Source organism: Acyrthosiphon pisum, chromosome A3 (assembly GCF_005508785.2).
Source record: "Acyrthosiphon pisum isolate AL4f chromosome A3, pea_aphid_22Mar2018_4r6ur, whole genome shotgun sequence".
Lineage (NCBI taxonomy): Eukaryota > Metazoa > Arthropoda > Insecta > Hemiptera > Aphididae > Acyrthosiphon > Acyrthosiphon pisum.
Window position 1 is genome coordinate 958,574 of NC_042496.1, and position 23,648 is coordinate 982,221.

The 23,648-nt window shown below is 29.1% G+C and overlaps 1 protein-coding gene across 1 annotated transcript; it reads right to left on the reverse strand.

Annotated features, from left to right (window-relative positions):
- Nucleotides 1-4,505: 4,505 nt before the first annotated feature.
- Nucleotides 4,506-20,458, reverse strand: LOC100161359 (tyrosine-protein phosphatase non-receptor type 21). The gene is made up of 23 exons (XM_008182559.3): nucleotides 20,058-20,458; nucleotides 19,583-19,772; nucleotides 19,341-19,510; nucleotides 14,148-14,245; nucleotides 13,982-14,052; nucleotides 13,676-13,834; nucleotides 13,507-13,592; nucleotides 13,302-13,434; nucleotides 13,117-13,206; nucleotides 12,868-13,043; nucleotides 12,616-12,757; nucleotides 9,663-9,736; nucleotides 9,436-9,571; nucleotides 9,203-9,349; nucleotides 9,007-9,136; nucleotides 8,060-8,344; nucleotides 7,763-7,968; nucleotides 7,555-7,679; nucleotides 7,402-7,495; nucleotides 7,122-7,322; nucleotides 6,880-7,039; nucleotides 6,063-6,226; nucleotides 4,506-5,473 (listed from the first exon to the last, which is right to left on the reverse strand). Exons 2-23 carry the CDS (start codon nucleotides 19,757-19,759, stop codon nucleotides 5,345-5,347), a joined length of 3,153 nt encoding a protein of 1,050 aa, XP_008180781.1. The 5' UTR covers nucleotides 19,760-19,772; nucleotides 20,058-20,458; the 3' UTR covers nucleotides 4,506-5,344.
- Nucleotides 20,459-23,648: the final 3,190 nt, after the last annotated feature.

Consider the following 23,648-nt stretch of genomic DNA (forward strand, 5'->3'; position numbering starts at 1 on the left):
TGTTTTCAGTGGAATGCATGCCGGTTTTTTCCGTAGTAACCTGCGGTTTAGCTTATAAATTGATTTGTCTTCGAAATTTAAAGTCCGAGTAAAGGTATCCCATTCTTCTTGCCTGTGGGTCTGTAATAGTTTTTTAACATAGTTGATTAGAGCATTGTACATTTTCTTGTATGCTGGGTCACGGGTTTGTTGCCACCGTTTCCTTAGGATGCGTTTAGTTTCTATTTCTAATAATATTTTCGGTGAGATGAGTGTCCTGTTTGGTTGATTTAATAAGGAGGAGTTGTTTGAAAGAGCTTTTTGCATGGATTTTGTTAGTTTCTCGATATTGTCTTCTTCCTTTGGATTAGTGATGGCTTGGTGTTTAAGTGAGTGCATTGTCATTTCAGCCTTAAACTTCTTCCAGTTTATTCTACGATTTGCTAGAGGAGGTGTGTTTGTTTTAGGTGATTTGTTGATAGTAATTAAGATTGGGTTGTGATCTGAAGAAAGATCGTTGAAATTTGATATCGTCATATCTTGTTGCAGGTTTGTTAGTGTAATGCCCAGTACATCAGGGTTATCGCCCTGGTTCGTAAACAATTTCGCTATTAGAAAGTCCTCCCGAGTAGACTCCGATCGAAGGAAAAACCAAAAGAAATAGCAAGGACACTGCTTCAAAAAAACCTAACATCTCCCCCCACTCTTGACTATAAATAATACTCGCCACCTAGATTAGGCACATTCCTAATACTCTTCAAATACTAAGCTAAAATTAACACCGCCAGTCATAGGCCACGTCTGACATGGTCGTCCTACAAATCAATGCAAAATAATACAAAACAAGAGTTTCATCAACCACACAATCCACGGTCTAGGGTAAGACGTGTCAAAATGAGAAAATCTATACTCGGGTCCAAATAAGAACGCACCGGGCGGCGGACTAAAGCCGGTCGAAACTCGCGCATGGTAGAGCGCGCTTTCACCGTTTGTTCCGGCGGCAACAACTTCGTCAGCGACGGCGACCAATCGCAACGCGAATAGTCAGCCGGGGGGGGGGGGATCCGGACGTCGCTCGGCGTGCAGCATTTGGATGCGCCAAGGGGGTGCGCGTTCTATTGGACCCGAGTAAGTAGGAAGTAGGTACCATCCCAGGATGGTTTCTACATTGAATTCCAACATAAGTGTCCCTTAGCCCAGGGCACAATCAACATTGAATTTATTCCGTACAAATCGGACGCACTAAGGATCAGCGCGATAACTTGAAACAGTGTATCACAAATGTGTTTTACGATATATAATTATAAATATTATAATTATAAATATTATGATTGATTGACGGCTCTAAGAAGAACCTTTTTTCTATCAGTCGCAATGGTGGATCGACTGTAACAATACACAACACTGCGTGTAAAGGCGCCGATTTACCGTGATGCACCCGTTGATTCAACCGCGCTTCGGGAACTATTGAACACGCCAATCAGAGAGATTTTAAAAGAAGTTCGCCGCACGTTCATCAGTTGCCGCCTCGCCGCAACGCTCGCCAATTGCCGCCTCGTATTCACGAGTGTCTTCGCCGCACGTTCATCAGTTGCCGCCTCGTAGTAACAACGAGTGTCTTCGCCGCAACGCTCGCCAATTGCCGCCTCGTATTCACGAGTGTCTTCGCCGCACGTTCATCAGTTGCCGCCTCGTAGTGACAACAAGTGTCTTCGCCGCACGTTCATCAGTTGCCGCCCCGTAGTAACAACGAGTGTCTTCGCCGCAACGTTCGCCACTTGCCGCAAACTGATAGTCACCGGATAGGCAGTTGACTGGAGATGTTGACGCTTGAGGAGTTTACGAGAGACTGATGTCGCTTCGCTAATATGACCGGTTTATATATGGTGTCCCGTACCGAATCGTAAACTACCGGTGTGCCGCCGTGCGCGTCTGTGCTTACCGTCGGTACGGTTTACCTCACTATTTGCGCAGTTTTGGAGCTATGGTCATGTAACGGGTGTTGTTGATTTCGTCATGGTCTCCCCTATCCATAGCCGTACTTGTTGGGGGTGTAAAGTGACTAGAAGGGTTTCGAATTCACCGCCAAATCCCTACGACGGTGTCCTTTTGTATGTACTGTGTTGTAATTGGTTGTCCAGAAAAGGAGTGTTTTACGTGATGAAGACCGCTCCATTACATTTTCCAAATTGATTCTTGATAACGTCAGTAATTTCGTTTAATTGTTCTGTATAGTTGAACTTACACATCTGAACTTACACAACAAAACCACTGTACCTACAAAAAATTAAAAACGACATTAATAGTATCAACAATTCAAAACAATTAGAAGTTTTCATTTGTATGATGTGAGACGGGAGACACAGTTAGGCTGAAAATATGTACGTTTAATCATTCTGGAGCTTATATCGCGTTAGTCCACCTAACTCTTGTTATTTTAACGCTTAAGTAGTTAATGCGTTATAGCCAAAACTTTAGAATAATATTCTTACGATACTATGATAAGTATTAACCAAAAACCGAAAAACTCAATTTAAGAACTCTGATCGTGTTTAATATTATTTTACTTTTTACTTTTTAATATTATATTAAGCATAATTTAAAGCACATATTTATACTATAGTATGATGCGATAGAAACGTTGAACTTTGTACCTAATACCTACCTATATTTTACGTCGAAATAATATATTTTAGCAAAGCAACAAACTGACTTTATCTTGTCAGTTCAATCAAATCGGAAAAGACTGATCGAGATGGTTCGACTGTAGTACAAACACATTTCTAAAAAACTTATCGTATAATGTAGTAATATATAACATGTACCCATCAGTAGTGTTTGAAGTATGAAATATTTCACAAAAACGTGAAACATTGACATTTTTTTTAACACAAACAAAAACAAAATGTATTTCAGTGTTCTAAATTCTAATGTAAGAATTCAGTAGGTATACAATATACATGTAATATGTATAATATTGTATACCTACTTGTATCATTTAAACATTAAAATATTTAAAACATTTGAATTCCATTTTAAATATATAATACCAAAGGTCGGCTATACAAATAGGTACCATGCTATTATGAAGGTGATTTATGACAATTATATGTAAATATAAAAATTATTTAAAAATAAAACAATATTTATTAAAATACTAAAATATTTCACACATTTGACACAATTTCATTTTTTTAAATTTCATGAAATTTTCAAACACTGCCTATCACTATAAATTGTATTACTTTATATTTTTGCTGGGTACCTACTCTACAATAAAATCAAAAACTCAAAAATAAAATATAAAAACATAAATTTATATCCTGCTGGCCATCAATATCAACATTCGTTTATTATTATAAAGCGACCTATCTTATATATCTCAATATTTCTATTTATAATATTATGTCCATGTTAGTTTAAATCTATGTGGAAACTCTCAAGTCTTGTACCTATATGGCTATATAATAGAACACAGCTAAGTACACTTTTGTGCCCATATAGCAAAAATTAGCATCTAATGATGGCAGACCTGCCTGACTTACCTACTGTGCGGGCTGGCTTACTTTGAGGACATCCAGACCGACCTGCATGAGGCAGAGGCATAGAAGAGAATAGCGTTTGAGATTTACAGGGACTGAAGCTCTACCATAATAATATTGGATAAGCTAAACAAAATTTAAGAAATGTGGGAGGCTATTGAAATTTTTGGGGGACTTCCAAAATCCCCCTCAAGCCTATGGGTGGAGAAGTCGTACAAAATCTTCTACAAGTCCCTCAAGGAGATCATTACACTCGATGAGGAAAATGTGACCAATAGATGAAAGGGGACCTTGCAGCATTGAGGCGGACTCTGGCAGGATTGAGAAGGTGACTTTCCAGAATGCGGAGTCAAGAGCGACTGGCTTTGGAAAAGATAACACGTGAAGTCTAGGATGGCGGATGTTGGTCAGGCATAAATAGGGTGGTTTAGCCCCCCCCCCCCCAGCTAGTTTTTAATCAAATTTTACTTAAAAATATCAATTATCATAATCTGTGCTGCTGATACAATTCTAGCCCCCCAGAAAAATCACCCTAGTTGCACCTACGCATAGTACTATGTAATATTATTATATAGATATATATATTCCTAGTTTACGAGTACATGGCCATGTTATAGTTATAACTACTGTAATAACACCAAAAAGTAGATATAAATAGATTGAGGTTAATAATAAGTCAATCCTTGTCCGTAGTTGCCACTGCCAGACGCCAGTTAAGCAGCTGCATAACGACGCGATTGGTGTGTGCGTACATGTACGCATAGGGAAGGCAACTGCCTTACCACGGCACACTTTTTACAGTATTTATTTGTTAGGTCTTGTATGATTGTATGAAGACTGTTGAACGCATATATAATGGTGAAACAACACTCAGCAGCCAGCCCTAATTTGTTTCAAGCAAATGGTCGTGTTGGGTGGTGAACTGCTCAACTACACTAGATTTAAGTGTTGTGAGATTTTTTGAATTATGCAAAACTTTGGTTATTGTTGAGTAATGTTACAAAAATCATCATTTATTTGTATAAAATATTATGCTGTTAACAAAGTTAAATAATTATAACAAATGTATAGTATCGACAAATCAACATTTAACAATAATTAAATTATTAATACCGAAATAGTAGTAAAATATAAAAAATTTGTTCTTAAAATATAAAATTAATGATTTTCTTTCAATAATATAACTGACCACTAGGGGCGTACATAATCATGACCGGCATCATGATAAATGCATGTTACGGTTACATAACATATATAAATAATAAATAATATATAATACTTCATTTAAAGATAATTATAAATACATAGTGCATGTTAAGTTGTAAACAATAATTTATAATTAAAATAAACTAATTTCTTAACATTTGTAAGGATTTAATACTTGATTTATGCCCTTAAGACATTGACTTATAAAATTAAGAATTATATTCTTATTTCTTAGTATACTGAAATTAAACAATAATAATATGTAATACTAAGTTAATGTAACAAACATTTTTTGTAAAATAAAACAAGTACATTACTACTGTTAAAGGAATAAAATATTTGTTAATGAACTAAATTCATTCTAAAAAAAATTACTGAAATCAATAAAATCAATATAAACATAATATTTGTATTTGTTTTTAATATTGATTGTATTATTTGCACTATTATAAAATACTGTAAAATGTTTTGTTCTTTTATTTATGTCATTTTCTATTTCTATTTGGGTACACACACATACACACACACAAACTTATATATTTAATCAATGTTTAACATGTTGACCCTGTATTGTTTACTGGTATTTTGAGCATAACAATCATACTGTACAATTTTGACTAAATGAGACGTGAATTTTTCAAATAGTAAATGAGCAATGAATGTATAAATTTGTATTGAGCAACTGTTTCCACAAACAACATGCGCTGGTGTCGAGCCAATAATATGGTTTTAGGTATGTCCAATTCCTAAAAAAACACATTAATTAATAATTATTTTATCATCTATATAATATATAAGAATCTAACTTAATTTCGGAGACAAAGGCAACCGGTTTGTTTGTTTATTTATTATTATTATTAATTATTTATTTATTTGTTTGCACTTGCATTTTTCCATTTGAAATATATATTATTCATTGAACAAATAATTTATTGTTACATTTTTTCTACCTTATCTCTATTCTATAATAAAGAGAATAAAATTTACCACTCCAGTGGTTGAATTCAAAATGCAAGATATATAATCTTCAGAAATTAGCAATAACAATAACAACAGTATGTAATTATATTATATTATTTGTATAGCTAAAAAATAGTCATATGTTTTTAAATTAAATGATAAAAAAATAATTTCTTTTGGAGGAAGGTCGGGCAGCTAGTAGTACAATAAATTAAGACATATATATTGGTTTTATTAGTTATTGACATTTTCAATTAAGTTTTTAAAATAAAATAATAATCTACAAATTTTTATTTTCATTATTACTTGTATAATAAAATAAGAAAATATATGGTATAATAATTATATTATTTAAATTTCAAAATTAACTCATACCTGATTGTGATCTAATGTATATAGTAGAAGATCAGTTAATACTGTAAGGCCTGTTCTACCCACTCCTGTACTACAATGGACAAGAATCGGTGGATTACGATTTTGTCCAGTTGGTATTTCTGTGATTGTGTGTTCACGCACTGAACTCATTTCTTCCAAGAACCCTAGTGACAACAAATACAATTAGTTATTTGAACTGTCTATAATACTCAAAAAACTAAATTTAGGAGACCAAACCTCCCACTTGAAAACCATGAGATAAGACGCACAGTTAAACAGCCACAAGCTGCGGACACATATGTTGCTCCTTTACCCTTGTAGTATAGGAATTATTTATGTTTTTAAAATTTTTTTTTGAAAAACAGGTAATATTTTGAACCATGCCCCATTACATTATAAGTTATGTAACATGTAAAATTATGCTTTCATACAAAGTATGTATGTCGTGTATGTACTTGTCTTCATCTACATTTTATTAATCATATTGTGTAAAATTAAATTAAAAACAATACTGCATCAATACAGTGAACAGAATATATTTTATATATTCAAAATTGTATTATTATGTCATACTAATTTATCCAGTACATCAGATGACATAACAATTAACAATGGATTGTTAAATTTAATGATTTACACAAATAAGTAATAACAGCTCAAATTATTCCTATACCATGCAGTTTAAAGTAACAACAAATCTGACCATGCACAGATCGTGGACGTTTAATTGTGTAACTCTTTTTGGGATGTTTTTTTCTAAACAGAGAATAGTCTCCTTATTCTAGTCTTCTTGATTCTACTAATGACTATCACTAACCAAGAAAATGTGAAACATCTGACGGACAATCCTGCTCTACCCATTGATCATACCGTAAATGCCAAACACTTCTTGATCTTCTAGATGAGTTGTGTTGCAGTTTTAATTTACTAGTGACGCAATGACCAGTCTCCTGTGTAAATTGTAGCCACACATGATACTAAAATAAGAATTGATAGAATTAACCAGTTGCAACATTAAGTACGAATAATTAATAAGGTTGAAAAAAATAATACACTTACCTCCCCAAATTGTACAGAATGATCAGCAACTGTTGGAAAGTATTTTCCATAATTGTCATCTATAGAATTGATTTTTGGTAGGGACAAATCAAGGACAAGGTGTACTCCAGACTCCCATACCATTTGCCAAAAATTATTCACCGTATTTGGCAATGGTGTCTGTGTAGCTATGTAAAATCTTTGTTCGTTTCCCACTGATGCCTGATAACATAAAAATTCAAAATTTTAAAATGAATGATTTAACTGATAACTATTGAAAATACAAAATAATTTAACTCACGGTAATATGAGATGCATTGATATATCCAAATCGATTTTCTTTACTCGGTGATAGACGAACACGATTTTCTTCATAAGGTAGAATATCCTTGTGTCTATGTAAATATGTTTATTAATATGTAATAAACAAAAAAAAAATAAGCAGAATACATACCTATTCCTTGAATAATTTTCTAATACAAAAGCTGTAGAAAATTCTGCATTTGGTTTAAGTTTTGTAATTTTATCAAATTCATAAAATAACTGTGTGTCCTCTAATTTATGCTCTAAGATTTGGCACTAAAATTGTAAAAAAAAAATTAGAATTAGTTATAGTAGTAAAATATAAATTAATTATAATCTGCATTCTACATAGTACATACCATAGTGTCTTTAGAAATAGTTGAAGGTATAGGAAGTCGTGGAACAGTAGAATGACGTTTGTTAAATTCCTCTACACTTATATCACCATTTCTGTTCAAAGTCTTACTTTTCACTGCACCACTCAACAAACCTGCCCACTTTCGGCGATTTTTACTCCTTCCTTCCTTTTTCAATGTTCCACTGCTACTACTTTGATTTGAAGAATCTAAAAATTATAACAGGAAATAAGAAAGGTAAATTTCTATTTAATTAACATAAATATACTATTATCTACAATTTGATACTTATTTATTTACCAAAGGACTGTTCTGCTGAATGAATAATTGATGTTGAAACTACTTGTGATGATACATTAGAACTACTGCTCATATCCAAAGTGTTGTTTTTTATTGGCACAACTTCGTGTTTTTGTTTTTCCACAATAATTTCTTCCTTTACTGGTTGCACTTGATGAAGCACCTTACTAATAGGTGATTTAATCTCAGAAGGTACTTGTACACCAGCTGTACGGCTTCGAACATCTTTAGAATTCCAAGGCAACGGTACGTTTTCATAAATAGGTTCAGTACATTTACCTAGAACTATTAAATTATAGACGAATTAGAAATTCTTGATCATGCTAATGAAGTTTGGAGTTTGTAGTAAGAAAAATTTATTATTAACTGAAAATCTAGTCTACTAATGTAATTTTCTGGTAAATATCATATAGAAATTTTATTCAAAATGTTATCATTGTCGTTTATGTTGTAATAGAAGTCTTTAATAGTTAAATATGCGGTCTGTCCCAAATATTCTGTATCACCCCATGTATCTCTATGAAAAGACAAATATCAGTTTATTAAATATGGTTTTTCATCTATAAGAAAATTCCAATTAAACTATTGAAAAAAACCACAGTTAGATATATTGATTTGCTTTGGAGATAATTAGGGTAATAAGAGACTTTTGGGACACTCCATATTATATTGTATAATATACTATGTGATCAACTGTCATTATATTTATTATTTACTGAGTGAAAAATTCCAACAAAGGTTGACATAAATCATTTTGGTCATTTTTATCTTTATCTCATTCAATTATATGAAAATAAATAAGCTTTTCAAAAACAATTATGAAGTAGTAATTGTATATTATTAAATGAGAACATTTTATTGTATATTACTACTGGATTTTATGTTGTTAAAAATTATACCTAGATATTCCGTTGTGGTTAGAGTTATTTCATAAAGTAAAAACTTACCTGCACTACAATTATGTGGCCTTTCATTTACAATCACACTAGTTATTGGTTGATTTAAAATAGGACCATGTTGACCCATATAGTACATCATATTGTTTCCATTAAAACCCGTGCGAAATTCATCTAAATTCTTTGAGAAAAATAGATAAGTGATAACTATTTACTGAACTAAAGCAGTTTTAAGAAAAAAATAAACCTTTTTTGGTTCAAGCAACGCGTTCAAATTTGTATAAGTCCTGTGTGTATCGGAATTTGTCAACATATGAGAAGCGTTGTAACGGTTTGGAATAATTTGGCAATTATGACCTCTAGATGACAAAAGATCAGGACTTGAACCACTTACCTAGAAAGTAATAAATATATATAAATCTCAATAATATAAAACATATATCATTAAAAACTAAAGGAGTAAATTAAATTAAAACTTACTGGATTTTGAATGTACCCTAATGGACATGCTCTTGCTAAATCAGGTGTGCTATAACTAATTGGATAAGGCGGCGGTGGTTTGAATATTTGTATGTATTCAGTGTCCTGAGCTGGAATATCTAATTCTGATGTTCTTCTGAAAATATTTCAATGAATACCAGTATTATAATACCATTATTAAGCTTTTATGAAGTGTGACACGACTAATAATAATTATAGGTACACACCCATGAATGGGATGAACAGGTGATACTATGTTCACTTGAGTGACATCAGGAAATTGCTTATAATCATTGTTGTACTGAAAAAAATAAAAAAAATAATAATAATTAATCACATAGACACATATGAAAATCAAAATTTTAGTTTATTTCATATGGAACTAATTATAATATGTATCTTTGCAAGCATATAAATTAAATAAGAGTATAAGACTGTTGTAATTAACTACAATAATGATAACTAGGGATATTTTTTAATTAAAGTCCTAAAATATTTTTTAAATAACATTCTAATAAAATAATTTTGTACTTAAATATTATTTTTGTAAAAATATATGAAATAAGTTTATAAATTAAAGATTATACTTTTTAAGTAATACTTATAGGTTTCTGTTAATATACTTTAATTTATAATTCAAAACTTGATTGGTGTATTTATTTTGTATCAATTTAGAAAACCCAGAAGTTAGTTTTATTATAAGAAAAATCTACTCAACATTATACCTATTACTTTAGAACGAGAAATTAATCAGTATGTTATGTTTGATTAAGAAAGTTAAGAATGCTTATTGTAAGCAAAATATAGAATCAAATTTATTTTATATTATTATTATAATACTATAGATTCTAATAGACTTATTATTTATGATTATACTATTGAAACCATTATGATAAAATGATAACTAAAATCAAAAATGCCTGTCTGATTAGAATAGTTAGATGGTTAAATTACTTAAAAGAATGAAAAATAGAAATATACTACCTCATAATAACAAATATAAGTATTATAATTAATTATTTATGATCATGTATAGTAACTTTAGTGATCTGATTAATAAATAATATGATAGATAGTATAAACTATGATTATTGGAACATTTCTTAATATATTTCAATTTGGCAAATAAAAAAACCTTTGACCTACAAGTTAACCATTCTTCGTATATCAAAAACAACTGACATTTTATGACCACACTAATTGAAACATAGAATGTATTATTATTATTAGAAACAGCCAATATACAATATAAAACACCACAACAAAATGTAGAATTATTAATAAATATGTACAGGCCGGCACTACCAAAAATAAATAGTTAGGGAGGAAGGGTATATTGAGATTAAAAATTTGTCAACTTAAAATATAAAATTTTCTGACTCCAAATGCAAATAATGCGGATAAGTGGGTGTCGCTCTGCTGTACCTAGAGTATGCTACATACTATGTTACAGTGATTCACTGCAATGGATGGTGTTAAACTTGAATTCAATGATATAATATCATTGTATACGAAAACCATTCTGAGCGGAGACTGTTTGTCATCTAAGAATATTTTATATTATTATTAATACGGCAGGGGCACCATTTGGGGTATTGCAGGGTATACATTGGCGGCCCTATTTTTCACCGTATCATATTGGCCTGCCTTAATTTCATACTGGCACCTAAACCTAATGTATCAGTTAAATTTAATTAATTGAAATAATTAATATAAGATAAAAATATTTTATAAATAAAGGGATATTCATAAATATACTTAGATATTAAAGATATAGAAAGTAAATGTATATTAATTAATAATGATATTATACTTTTATCAGTGTTATCACTTAAAATATTAATTATTTTTCATCCCTAATAGTAAGGTTAGAAATAACTCAAACATAGCTACATTTCAATTTTCATTGTTATAACTGTGGCCTGGTGGTAGAAAAATTTGGCCAGGTAAAAAAATTTGGCAGCCCTATTTTAAAACTTAAATGGTGCCCCTGTAATACAGTAACCGGTAACTTGAATTATATTACTTGTACATAATTAGTTTAGAAGTTTCAAGTACCCATGAATAATATTTTTAAATTACAACACAAAAATAAAATTGTTTTTCTTTGTTTAAATATCTAATTTCATCCAAACTTGAACTTTAAATAACTATAAAAAAAACTTTATATAGTTTTTAGATATGTAGATACAGTATGAACTACTTAAGTGGAACCTTATTTTCAATTTTCAATCCTTGGCTATAAAAATTGGACATTTTATTCATTTTTAACTGCAAAATAATTTGTACATTTTCAATATGACACGTTTTGTGGAAATTTGAACTTTAAATGGTTATAAAATAATGTCTTGCGTATTTATTTTGAATATTTTTAAACTGATATTGTAACAATGTGTGGGGAGGAGCCTTGAATTAAACTTTCTAGCTTTTCAATCTAACAATAAAATTGAATTGATGTTCAAAGAAAAAAAAAATTTAATTTATAATGCGCGTAAACAGCTCAAAACGAGTATCATAATATTTTGAACATTATGTCAAGTATAGAAAACGATAAAATAAACACAATGGTGTAAATTTCAAGTATCTATGGTTATTCGTTTTTAATTTGATAAGAAAATCACTCCATGAGAAATGAAGTGAATATTCAATTTTATTAAAAATGTAATGTAAAACACTCATAAAAATTTTATTTGACTTTCCAGTACTTTTTTTATAAAGGTAGACAAACTTAAGAGAAATCTTGTATTCAATTTCAAATCTTAGTTATAAAAAGACCAATTTTTATGAATTTCTAAATATTTTAAAGTAAATTTAAATAATTTGTAAATTTAATTGTGTAATAAAATTCTCTGCAGAACAAATGCCGATTTATATTCCTTGTTATGTTTTTCTTCAATTACATAATTATTTAAGTTCATAATAATGTTGATTATAATAATAATATTTATAAATTATAATCAATAATAATATTAAATTTAGTAATATTATGATAATCACATAATTAGAAATAGAAAATATTTTAAAATTGAATTATTAAAAGCCTAATAAACAAAAGTTCAACATTTTAATGCAAGTTTAAATTTGTATTCACAAATATTAATCAGTCTTAGACATCTCCAACACAAAAAAATATTGTTAATTTAATTTAATATGCCCAAATATTTTGTTAAACAATCTTACTTGATGAAGATTTATATTTTGATGACTTATAGAAGTTGTAGGAATTAAATTTGGAGTCGGATTGTAATAGTCTCCTTGCGAATATTTACGTTGAACAGCAGTTTCGTAATCTGGGGCCAATCTGTATGATGGCAATTTAGATCTGTGTTAAAAATGTAAATATAAACTTTATAACTCTGTAATTTAAATCCGTTAGAAGATAGAATTATAAATTCTATAACAAAATTATCATTATAATTTTTCTTTACTTACATAGATTTGTGTCCATTTTTTTCCAATCGTGCTTTTTCATTTGCTTGTGAAGAGGACAAATCTAAACAAGATGTTGATTGAGCACGAACTCCATTAAAAGGAAATGAACCTCTTGTCATACCTGATTCTTTAGCATCAACGGTATCTAATTCTTCTCTACTGCTCTCTATATTATTCTAGAGTACAAATATTTATATGATTATTAATACATCAATTTCTCGTATATGTATAATATTTCTGACTGCTTACGTCAAAATGGGATTTTAAATTTTTTCTCATTATGTCAGCCTTGTTGTCACCGGTTTGATCAATTTTTTCATGTAGCCCATAAAACATGTGCTAAATTATAAACATATAATAACAATAATTAGTAAAAAAAAAACTTCATACAAATGAATGAACAATGATAGTTTTACTTAAAAATAATAGTTTACCTGCAAAACACACATGTTCCAAACATATTTAGCAGTTTCAACATCATTAAACTGAAACTGTATAAAATTCTCACTCTGTTCTTCTATGCTAAAATACCGTTTATGATTTATAACATTTGCTATATCATCCCATCTAATAAAAATAACAGTAATGACATTTTATTATAATATTGAATATATATAAAAAAAAATGTTGAATGCTCACTGGTGAAATGTTGTATTTCTATTTTGGTTTTGAATTGTTACACCTTTGAGACTAACTGCAAGAGTCACTTCAGTAGAATTATCATCCTAAATTACCATAAAACAATTTATATCAAAACATTAATCATAAATAAGCCATTACTGAATTCAAATAATATTTTGTAATATACTTTAGCTAGAAATTTTTCCTGTCCATATCCTTCTAGTTGTTGAGCTGCAATAATATAATACTCTTCGGCAGTCCCTTGAGGTAAGCCTGCTAAAGCCAAATGTTGGCAGATAACAGCTTCTGTGAGACTTTCCAGACGCCCTTGTATTGCTATTAGTTGCTATATATTAACAAAACAAAATTTAATTAGTTTAACCTAAGTAATAAATTCCAGAACACTTTTAACATTTTTAATTTTAACTTGTTTTCTAGTAAAATTAATTTACTAAGCAAATAAAAAATATAAAGTTCTCAACTAAACTCGTACCTTTGGAAAAAGTTGAAAATCCTTGAGATATTCAGATGTATGTTTTTCTAAATCATGATCCCCAAACTCGGCTAAGTATATTTAAAAAAAAAATGTATAAATTCAATTGTGTATATTACATTTTTAATTGTATGTGATAAATGTTTGTCTTGTATGTTTTTACTACCTTGCATGCTATAACTAGCAAGTAATACTGCTTGATCAGCATCACACAGAATACGACCTTCAATAACATCCATTTTCAATTGAAGAAAAAAATGATACCTAAACATTATAGCCATGAAATAATTAAACATGTAAGCATATATATTATACTTAATATAATAAATACTTATCAGTAAAATGATTTACTATAAGTTAACAACAGTAGACATACTGCATTTATAAAGATACATTTCTTCATTTCAAACATAATATGCATATAAAATATAAAATAAGTAAATACATATGCTAATTACCAAGGCTCAAAATTTCGATGCATTTACATTTTTTTTTTTTTTTAATGTCTTAGGTAGCTTTACTTGTAACTACAATATTTTTTGAATTTTTAGCAGATTTTATACTTTTGGGGGCATTTTTGACGTTTATTAATTATTGGACTATTTCTCGTATTATGAATAAAAAAATTGACTTCATTGAAACATACACAATAAATAGATACATAGTATAAAAAATTTTCATTTGAACCATATAACATCAGGTAATCTGATTTTAAATAAGACAAGGCTGAAATTTATCTTAATGTCATGCCAACCAATTAGCCAATTTCATTATATACAACTTTTATTGGAGTATTAAAGTGTAGTATAGTACTACAGTGCAATACATATATAATTTATCAAATTCAATTTTTACTAATCTTTTTATATTTATAAACGTTTCTACACAATTTTATATGTTAAATGCATTTTTTGAAAGGGCATTTTTTCATATTTTTAGAGCATTTAAATTAGAGCCCTAATAATTACTAACAGAGCAAATTTTTATTCCACTTATTCATACTCCTCAAGTAAAATATAATCAAAACAATAATAATTAGACTATTGCAACTAGATGAGTACAAAACTATAAACTAATTAAATGACATATGCATCTATTGAAATAAACATTCATATTTCGTACAAATTATTGAATAGGGAGAGTGGAATATGTTCGCCTACCTATGTATTTTGTATGCCTACATCCGTTTTAGATTATTGTTTTGTTTTTATTTAGTATCCACAAAATTACAAAATTAACATAGGTAATATAACTGATATAAAATTACAATAAATTTTTATAAACTAATTTGATTTATAGATCAAGTACTAAATCTGACAGGTAGCACCACTGAGTGCTCTCCCAATCTGTCGGTTTCGTTTTGTATGTATTATAATCTAAATCAAAATTACTTATTGTACTTAATTTGTGTATAGATTGTAATAATTATATTTAAAGAAAAAAAAGATCAAGTGCTGAGTTAATTATTAAGAAAAATTATTACTATCAATGCAACTTATAAAATATATATAGGTATTAGGTACCAGTATGTTAATAATGATAAAAACTATAAAGCATAATAATTAAACAATTTTAAAATCTTGAAACTATTCAGTACAACATTAGTTCATTAACACTTTTAAATGACACCATGAATTATTAACAGTCATGCTAAAGACCGAGACTAATATATGAGTGTTCCACGTTATGAAAAGAGAAAAACTAATTTACGCTTTCCACAAGAATTTCTAAGAGCGTATTAATTTTACAAATTTGATTAAATTTGTAATATAATAGATATATCATAGTTTTATAAATATAATTTAAAGTGAAAATTTACAATTTCTAAATATCTAACATAATCAACCTATTTATTATTATTATTTAATTATTAATTTATAACATATTTTTACTCTTTATACTTAATATATTATATAGGTACCTAATGTATATATTATGGGCAATGTACACATGTCCGGTAAATTTCTTCCTGTCCGAGCATTTAACCACGAATATAAATAAATTATTTTTGGTGCAGTATTTTTTTCTATCTATAATTATTAATAATTACATAATTTGGATGAAAAAAACAAAAAATAATAGTTTTAATATTAATTATAAATTAAGGGATGGGCCAATACTACTTTTTACCGATATCTGATATTCCGATATATTTGAAAACTAACATTTTTGGTATAAGCCATGAACCAATACAGATAACTGATACTACCAACCGATATCAGCTAAAGCCGATACCCGATGATACAAATTTTTTGTAATTCTTCATTGATTTTACATTTATACATTTATAATCAATGCTATTTTGCTGATTGATTTGGTTGTTGTTTTTTTTTTGTATTGGTTTAAATATTGGTGTAAAAAAAACCGATACCAATAAATCCAATACCAAGTATTGGTTCTAGTATTGGCCCATCCCTAATTATAATTACATTTTAATACCTAATTATTATATTCTGAATATTTTAAAACAAATACACTTGCAAGCAGCTTTGCAAAATAAGTAAATGCAAGTGTAGGAAAGCAGACAGACTTTACAATTCTAAGTGCCACTATAATAAATTATGTACAAATAAATAAGTAACAATAAAAATTCTAAATAATCTCAATATAATAAACTAAAAATGTATTTATTTTTAATGATGTTACTAGCCATCAATATTAGGTATATAATTATTATCATTATTATAATAATTGTTTTAAAATATTCAGAATAATAAAGGGGTAATAATAAAATTATAACCAATAATAAGTTAATAATTTTATTTTGGTTTGTCCATCAATATTATATAGTTATTCTTTATTAGAAACAATAGATTTAATAGAAAATATTGCACAAAAAATAATTTGTTTTTATTTACTATTAAAACTGCCTAGGCAGGACCATATTGAAAAGGTAGTGTGTACATTGCCTGTAACATTTATATCCATACTAAATAGTAAATATTAATTATTTACTTTCCAATTTCCATTCAAGCATTAAATTATAAAGAAAATATATTTAAAAAATTATTTGTCAACTATTTATCCTATAGGTACCAATGAAATGTATAATATTAAACTTGAAAGTCTATTAATGATGGCGGCGCCGCGGCAGTAATGCGAAAGCAATTCCAGCGGCGTCGTCGGTTAAAACCAGAAAAAAAAAAGGTACCAATGAAATAAAAATTATAACTCTATCTGATATATATGTGAATTCTTTATGTTCAGATGGAATGATAAGATCAAATTTCAAAACTATTAATGCATATTTGATTATTAATTTGGATTTGAGTCTTAACTTATAAATTAATTGGAGCTAATTGTATTAATTATCTTAACAGTCGGAAACATTTAATACTTTCAAATTACATGCTTAATAAATAACATTATAGATAATCTTATTATTTCAAGTGTATTGAACTACAGCTTACAAGTACCTAAATTTGAAATAGCTGTATATAAATACAAACAATTTTATCTGAATATTACAATATTTGTTGTACATGGTTGTTTTTTTCTACTAGTTACTACCATAAAAGAATAACTATTAAAGAGCTTATATTATTACACATAACCTATAATATTGAATTATAATAAACAATTATAAAAATATAAATTTTATTTATCGAACACAGATAAATAATTCTTAGAATCAAAATATATTTGATGAAATTAGAGTTAATAATAGGCAAAGTGTAACTAAATAATCATTAAAATTAAAACCAATCAATTAAACTAAGACCAAGATTTTTTTTGATATGTAAAATGTTTTATTTAAATTTATATTTCAGACCATTTTCCTCTATTTAATAATTTTCCTGTTTGTCTTTCACAAGATATCAATAGTTATTCATACTCATTAGTTATTAAACATATATTAATTTTAGTTTAAACTACTTAGTTTCTATTGATTTAATTTAATCTCGTGGTAGACTTAAAATAACAATTTTCAACTTTTCTACAGGTCCTAAAATATAATTAAATATTAGTAGTAGATTGCGGATTTGTATGCTATTGCATATTTATTCTGGTTAATCATATATGTTAAATGAGCACAGATTTTTTTTCTAACCCACTACATTAAAAATCCTGAGAATTCACTGATACTGATATACAGGGTCGGATTGGTATGTATCGGGCCATCGAGATTTTTACTTCTACACTGCCCATTTAAATATTGATTGTCCCAAAATTACGTCAAAAATTATTACGAGCTGATAGGAAACCAATCATATTTTAAAAATGAATTTTTTTTTACTCACACTCACACGACTGGCCTACCAAGATTTTTTCTATTGCTCGCCAAACCAATTCGGCCCAGCTGATATATAACAATATTAAAATTCAAAATTTTATCTCTACCTAAAAATATAAATAAAAATAAAGTCTAAATGGATAATGTAAATAGTTAATATTATGTTTAATGCGGTTTTAACACAAATTTACATCTTTGTAATTGTACTAGTACTTCAACTAGTAACAAATAAAATACAAACGACAAATCTATATTTATGATAATATTGTTGGATCTGCTTTGCTTGGATACTTTTAATGTTAAACTATACCTATGTATACTCTCTTTGAGTGAATGTTATTTTTTGTTTTACTTTATAATTATTTTATAATTTCCATTTGGAATGCTTATTACTAACCAATAAAATATGTAATTTATCCTTAACAATAATAATAAAAATAACAAACAAGTATTATTATGATTTATGACCATAAACCATTAACCCTTTATTGAGAGAATGAAGAATACACAGCGTTACTCAGAACTGATTTGGAATGGAAAATTAAAAAAAAAATTATTAATTTTGGAGCATTGCCGTATATTTACATTTTACTTTTATCACCATATTTTTAGCGATAATGTATAAATACATCCTAAATCGTTTATATTATTTACAAGGTAAAACCCTATAAAATAAAAATAGAACATGGAAATTAAAACATAAATATATATATATATGTAATGCTCACCAAAGGGTTAACACAGTACCTAAGCAATTTTTTATATTTTAAAATATAGACTGAGGATGTCATACACAATAGAAATGAAAAAAAATTGTATGCTGTGTATTGATAATTGAAAGTTATCCAGTTATACTAGAAATTCACTAGACTAAACCGGTTTAAAATTATCCCACATTATCCCGCACCGGGATAATGAACCATGTAAATTATATGGTGCAAACACCCCGGTGCATTATTTTTCACACCGGTTTAGTCTAGCGAATTTCTAGATAGAGTATAAAAATCCTTTTCAATTAGGTAACAATAGTCATACAAAAGGATTTTCATACTATTCTATTATAGGTACTATTAATTTCATACAATTTGCAATATTGTATTAAAAATATGGAAATTAAATACTAACCTAGTCATTTCGTCCTTTATAAAAGATACATTAGTAATAAAGTACATGACTCTCAAATACAGGCTAAAATGACTTGCGTATTTGTCCAATTGCCTTTTCAATGGTCGACTTAAATCAACCCATCGTGGATTTCTAGCCCGATTTATGTAACGCAACCCGAGGATCTCCGGCTGTAAACAAATAAATTAAAACACATTAAAATCACAAAATTGAATAATATTAAGTTAAGTGTAAACAATAACCTGATGTAATCCGAGTCTTTGGCATACACTGTCTAGGCATTCTTGACCTACGCTCTCTGCCGATAAGGTACATTCTATGGATGTGCTGTCCAGGAGTTCAACACAAATCACATACAGAGATTTGGAGACGACATTGTACTGTCGACTCTTTTTTAGACGCAATAGTTTTAAAGGCATAGTAGTAGAGTTTCTAAAAACAAACATGATAACGGTCAATTTGTTGAGTGTTTGTCGATTGCAAGCAGAAGTCTAACGAGTAAAAATGATATCGAGTTGTATCACTTTTCCGCAGATTTGTCAGCAAAGAACGCGTCCTCCACAGACAGCCGAGTGGTAAGGCACATGGCCAAATAACTATTTATTTAGTCATGGCACGGCACAGAAATCCCCCTAAACAGCTACCCGTCTGACAGGTCACGGTGTCTGTGGTGTAAACCATTTCGTTAAAAAACACGGACAATGTAATTGCACTCACCAGTGGCGATAGTGATGGCGGTCACCGTTCCTTTGCCGCTGAGTGCCCTAGAATGTTCCCGGGCGACGGTTGTTGTTGATATACGCTCGACCTGTCTTTTCGCCGTCAGACGATTCGGGACAAGGCACGCGACACATTACGAAAATCCGTCCGGCGACCTCCAAGGTAAGGTACGGCTATCGGATGCGTCCAGCGGGAAGATTTCGTCGGTTAACGGTGCCGACGAAAGCACATCGCAAACGCCACAAATTAGAAAACTCACTGCCGCGGTTTGCCAATGGTAACGTAACGACACGACTTGAGTCTACTCGAGATCAACAATAAATATGATAACATAATCATGGTTTATCACGTCCTTTCGCGACGGATCCACAGTTGAGTCCTCCCCCCGGCCAATAATCTCTAAAAGAATACCAATAAATACCGTGCGACCAGCACAATAATACCGGGCAGCCGCGGCCGATACGATAATATTTAGCCCGGTTGTTATGTTGTTGATGTTATTATTATTATTATTATTATTATTATTATTATTATTATTATTATTATTGTTGTTGTTATTATTATTATTATTATTATTATTATTATTACTATTATTACTATTATTATTATTACTATTATTATTATTATTATTATTATTACCTACTATTTACTAGCATTATTATTATCGTTATTGACGAATGATGATTTTATAATTTATAGTGATTCATTGTAGCAGCGTCGTCGTCGTGTGTACGAATTTAGAATAATATACGTATAAATAGGTAGATACCTCATCCGCTCGTCATCGTCCATCGACGTCACTCGTTCGTATATATTAAAACGATTATACCTATTATGAAATAATATGTAATTATAATATATTATAAACCGTAAAGCATTATTATACGATGGCGATCGGAAATAATTATTCATTAAAATATTACAATATTGGCCATTGGCCATTGCTGAATGTCGGTGAAGTCCCATAATAATATTAACCGTGGTCACGATGATAGTTCATTGCAGTTATACAATTATACCTAATATAATATTATACTCGTAGAAATTCATCTTCAAATCCACATATCACAATCCACTTATACAAGTGACAAGTCGCACATGCCTACATGCCAGCTAAATTATGATACATCGTTGATCGTTCGAATAATTACGATTTTTTTATAGGGCCTATCAAATGGTCAAAATCATTTTTATGACACCACATAAATATTTTCCTGAATGGTATTTACTATAGTAAATATTTAGTTTAGGAGGTTCCTACTTATCTTGATGACAAAAATATAAATATTATTCATATGTGCATATATATTCATATCATAAAATGTAGGTACCTCCGGCAGTGATGGACCAGTCTGGGAGGCGAAGGAGTAATCTGTCACATCTCGAACCCTCTGATGTGTCAATGAAATCAATACATCTAATATCATTAATTATAAATACTAGTATAGTAGTATTCATAATCAATGCTATAATATGTATAATAAATAACTAGATACATGGTCCAATAAATTATGGTTTTGACTCGTGGTTGACTGGTAAGTAACCATTTAAGTTCTATGACTCTATAATATTCTGTATCTGTAACAGTTCATAATTTGTGTATACCACCCATGATACAAATATATGATCTACCTAATACTTATAAGTTAAAACTAGAGAGCCTAGATAATATATAAATGCTCTCTATAGTTAAAACCACTGAAGAAACAATTCATGTAACCTATCTATAATGTATAAAACTAGAGGCTAATTACCACATTATAATTGTTCTCCTTTATAAAGTGGCTCCATATAATAACATACTTTTATCAACCCCCCCCCCCCACATGTATTCTATCGACTATCACTATTATATACGTAGGACGATACATAGTCTTACGCTAATGTGTATAACTATAATAATAATTGTAAAAGTACATTAAAAATCTTATAAAAAAAAAAATATATAAACGAACATTAGTCCAATGAAAATAAAACAAAAATATCTTTTTCGATATAATTTACTATTTAGGCATGTTGCCAAATACGACTTAACATTTGTCTGTGAGTGCATTTTTAATACGCAGAGCATAACATATTAACTTTACCCGATGAAAATATGTTTAAATACTCAGGACTCAAGTGCATACTACGTATGCTACATCCCTAGCTATATAAAGCTACATAATGTTAAAAATAAAAATCTACAGTACCTACCTAATGTCTAATAAAAAATGTTTCACGGAATATGCTTAATATTAATAAACATTGTAATATATACAACTATAGGTTAAAGTGTTATACCTACTTTAATTTTTAACAGATACAAAATGTTATACTATAAAAGTATAAACATATATGTTATAGGTAGGAAACAATATAAAATATATGAAAAAAAATGTAAATCCATTGTGCATAATAATTAATTATAAGGACCCTGAAACCCTGAATATTTCCCCATATAATAAGTGACATAAACTTTTTTAAAGTTCCTATAATCAATAGACAATAATTATAAGTAAAGCTAATCAATATTATAATATTCAATAGATAGGTAGTAGGTAGGTAATATTATTATCTATTACGGTACATACCTATATAATATTATGGCTGCATCGTATCATAAAATCAGAAAAATGTACTTTTTAGCTGAATTATTCGTATTTGTATTATATATTGTGTTAGCCTAAATAATGGCCAATATTATGTAATAGAAAAAAATGTTTTAATGCAATAAGATTGCGAGCCAGTGATGAGCGATCGAAAGTCAAGCCTTTATAAAGCAATACCCGTCTTATTTGAAGTGAATACGAATATACTTACACAACATACTGTCGAACTAAAATAATATAAATAAAAAGTTTAATGGCCACCGTCGTTATGGCTTTATGAAATTACTAAGTAATGACGGCGGAGACTGTTTGGCGGGGTGTAGGAACTAAACATACTGAAGCCAAAATAATATCGTAAATATTAGCTATGCGCTGTTGTTTGTAGGTATAGGCATAACAACTACAAAGCTGACCCCTAGGCTATGGTTCTTGGGGTGTATAGTTTAATTGTTTTTTTTTTATCTATATATCATTGATTTTATAAAATGAATACCAATATATACTATGTATTATGCATTATATGTCCTACAATATTTCATACACAAATTAAAATCCACGAGTTAATATTCAAAGAACAATTTATTTTCACACTGCAGTAATAATATAGTCATGCATTCATGTACATGGTATAACACAGAATTTGCATATTATTTATATTATATTCGTTAAGACAAACTGATAAAATAAATACGTTGGTCGTTTGTGTGTGTACTTTCCGCCTACGTCACGTAAGGATGCCACACCTGACGTTTATAAAAACTCGGCAAATATTATAGGTTTACACTGTATAATTGTGTAGAAAACTTAAATATTCTAGCTATAAGTAAGTACATATAGAGTATAAATTATATTATGTATATGTAGGTATAATCCAAGCACTATAAACCGATGATTATAAGTATTATCAAATCAAAGATATTTTCTGTAAGAATAAAAACTTTGTTGTGATAACTTATGCATTTTATTATAATCAATTTATCAATAAATTTTGAATGTT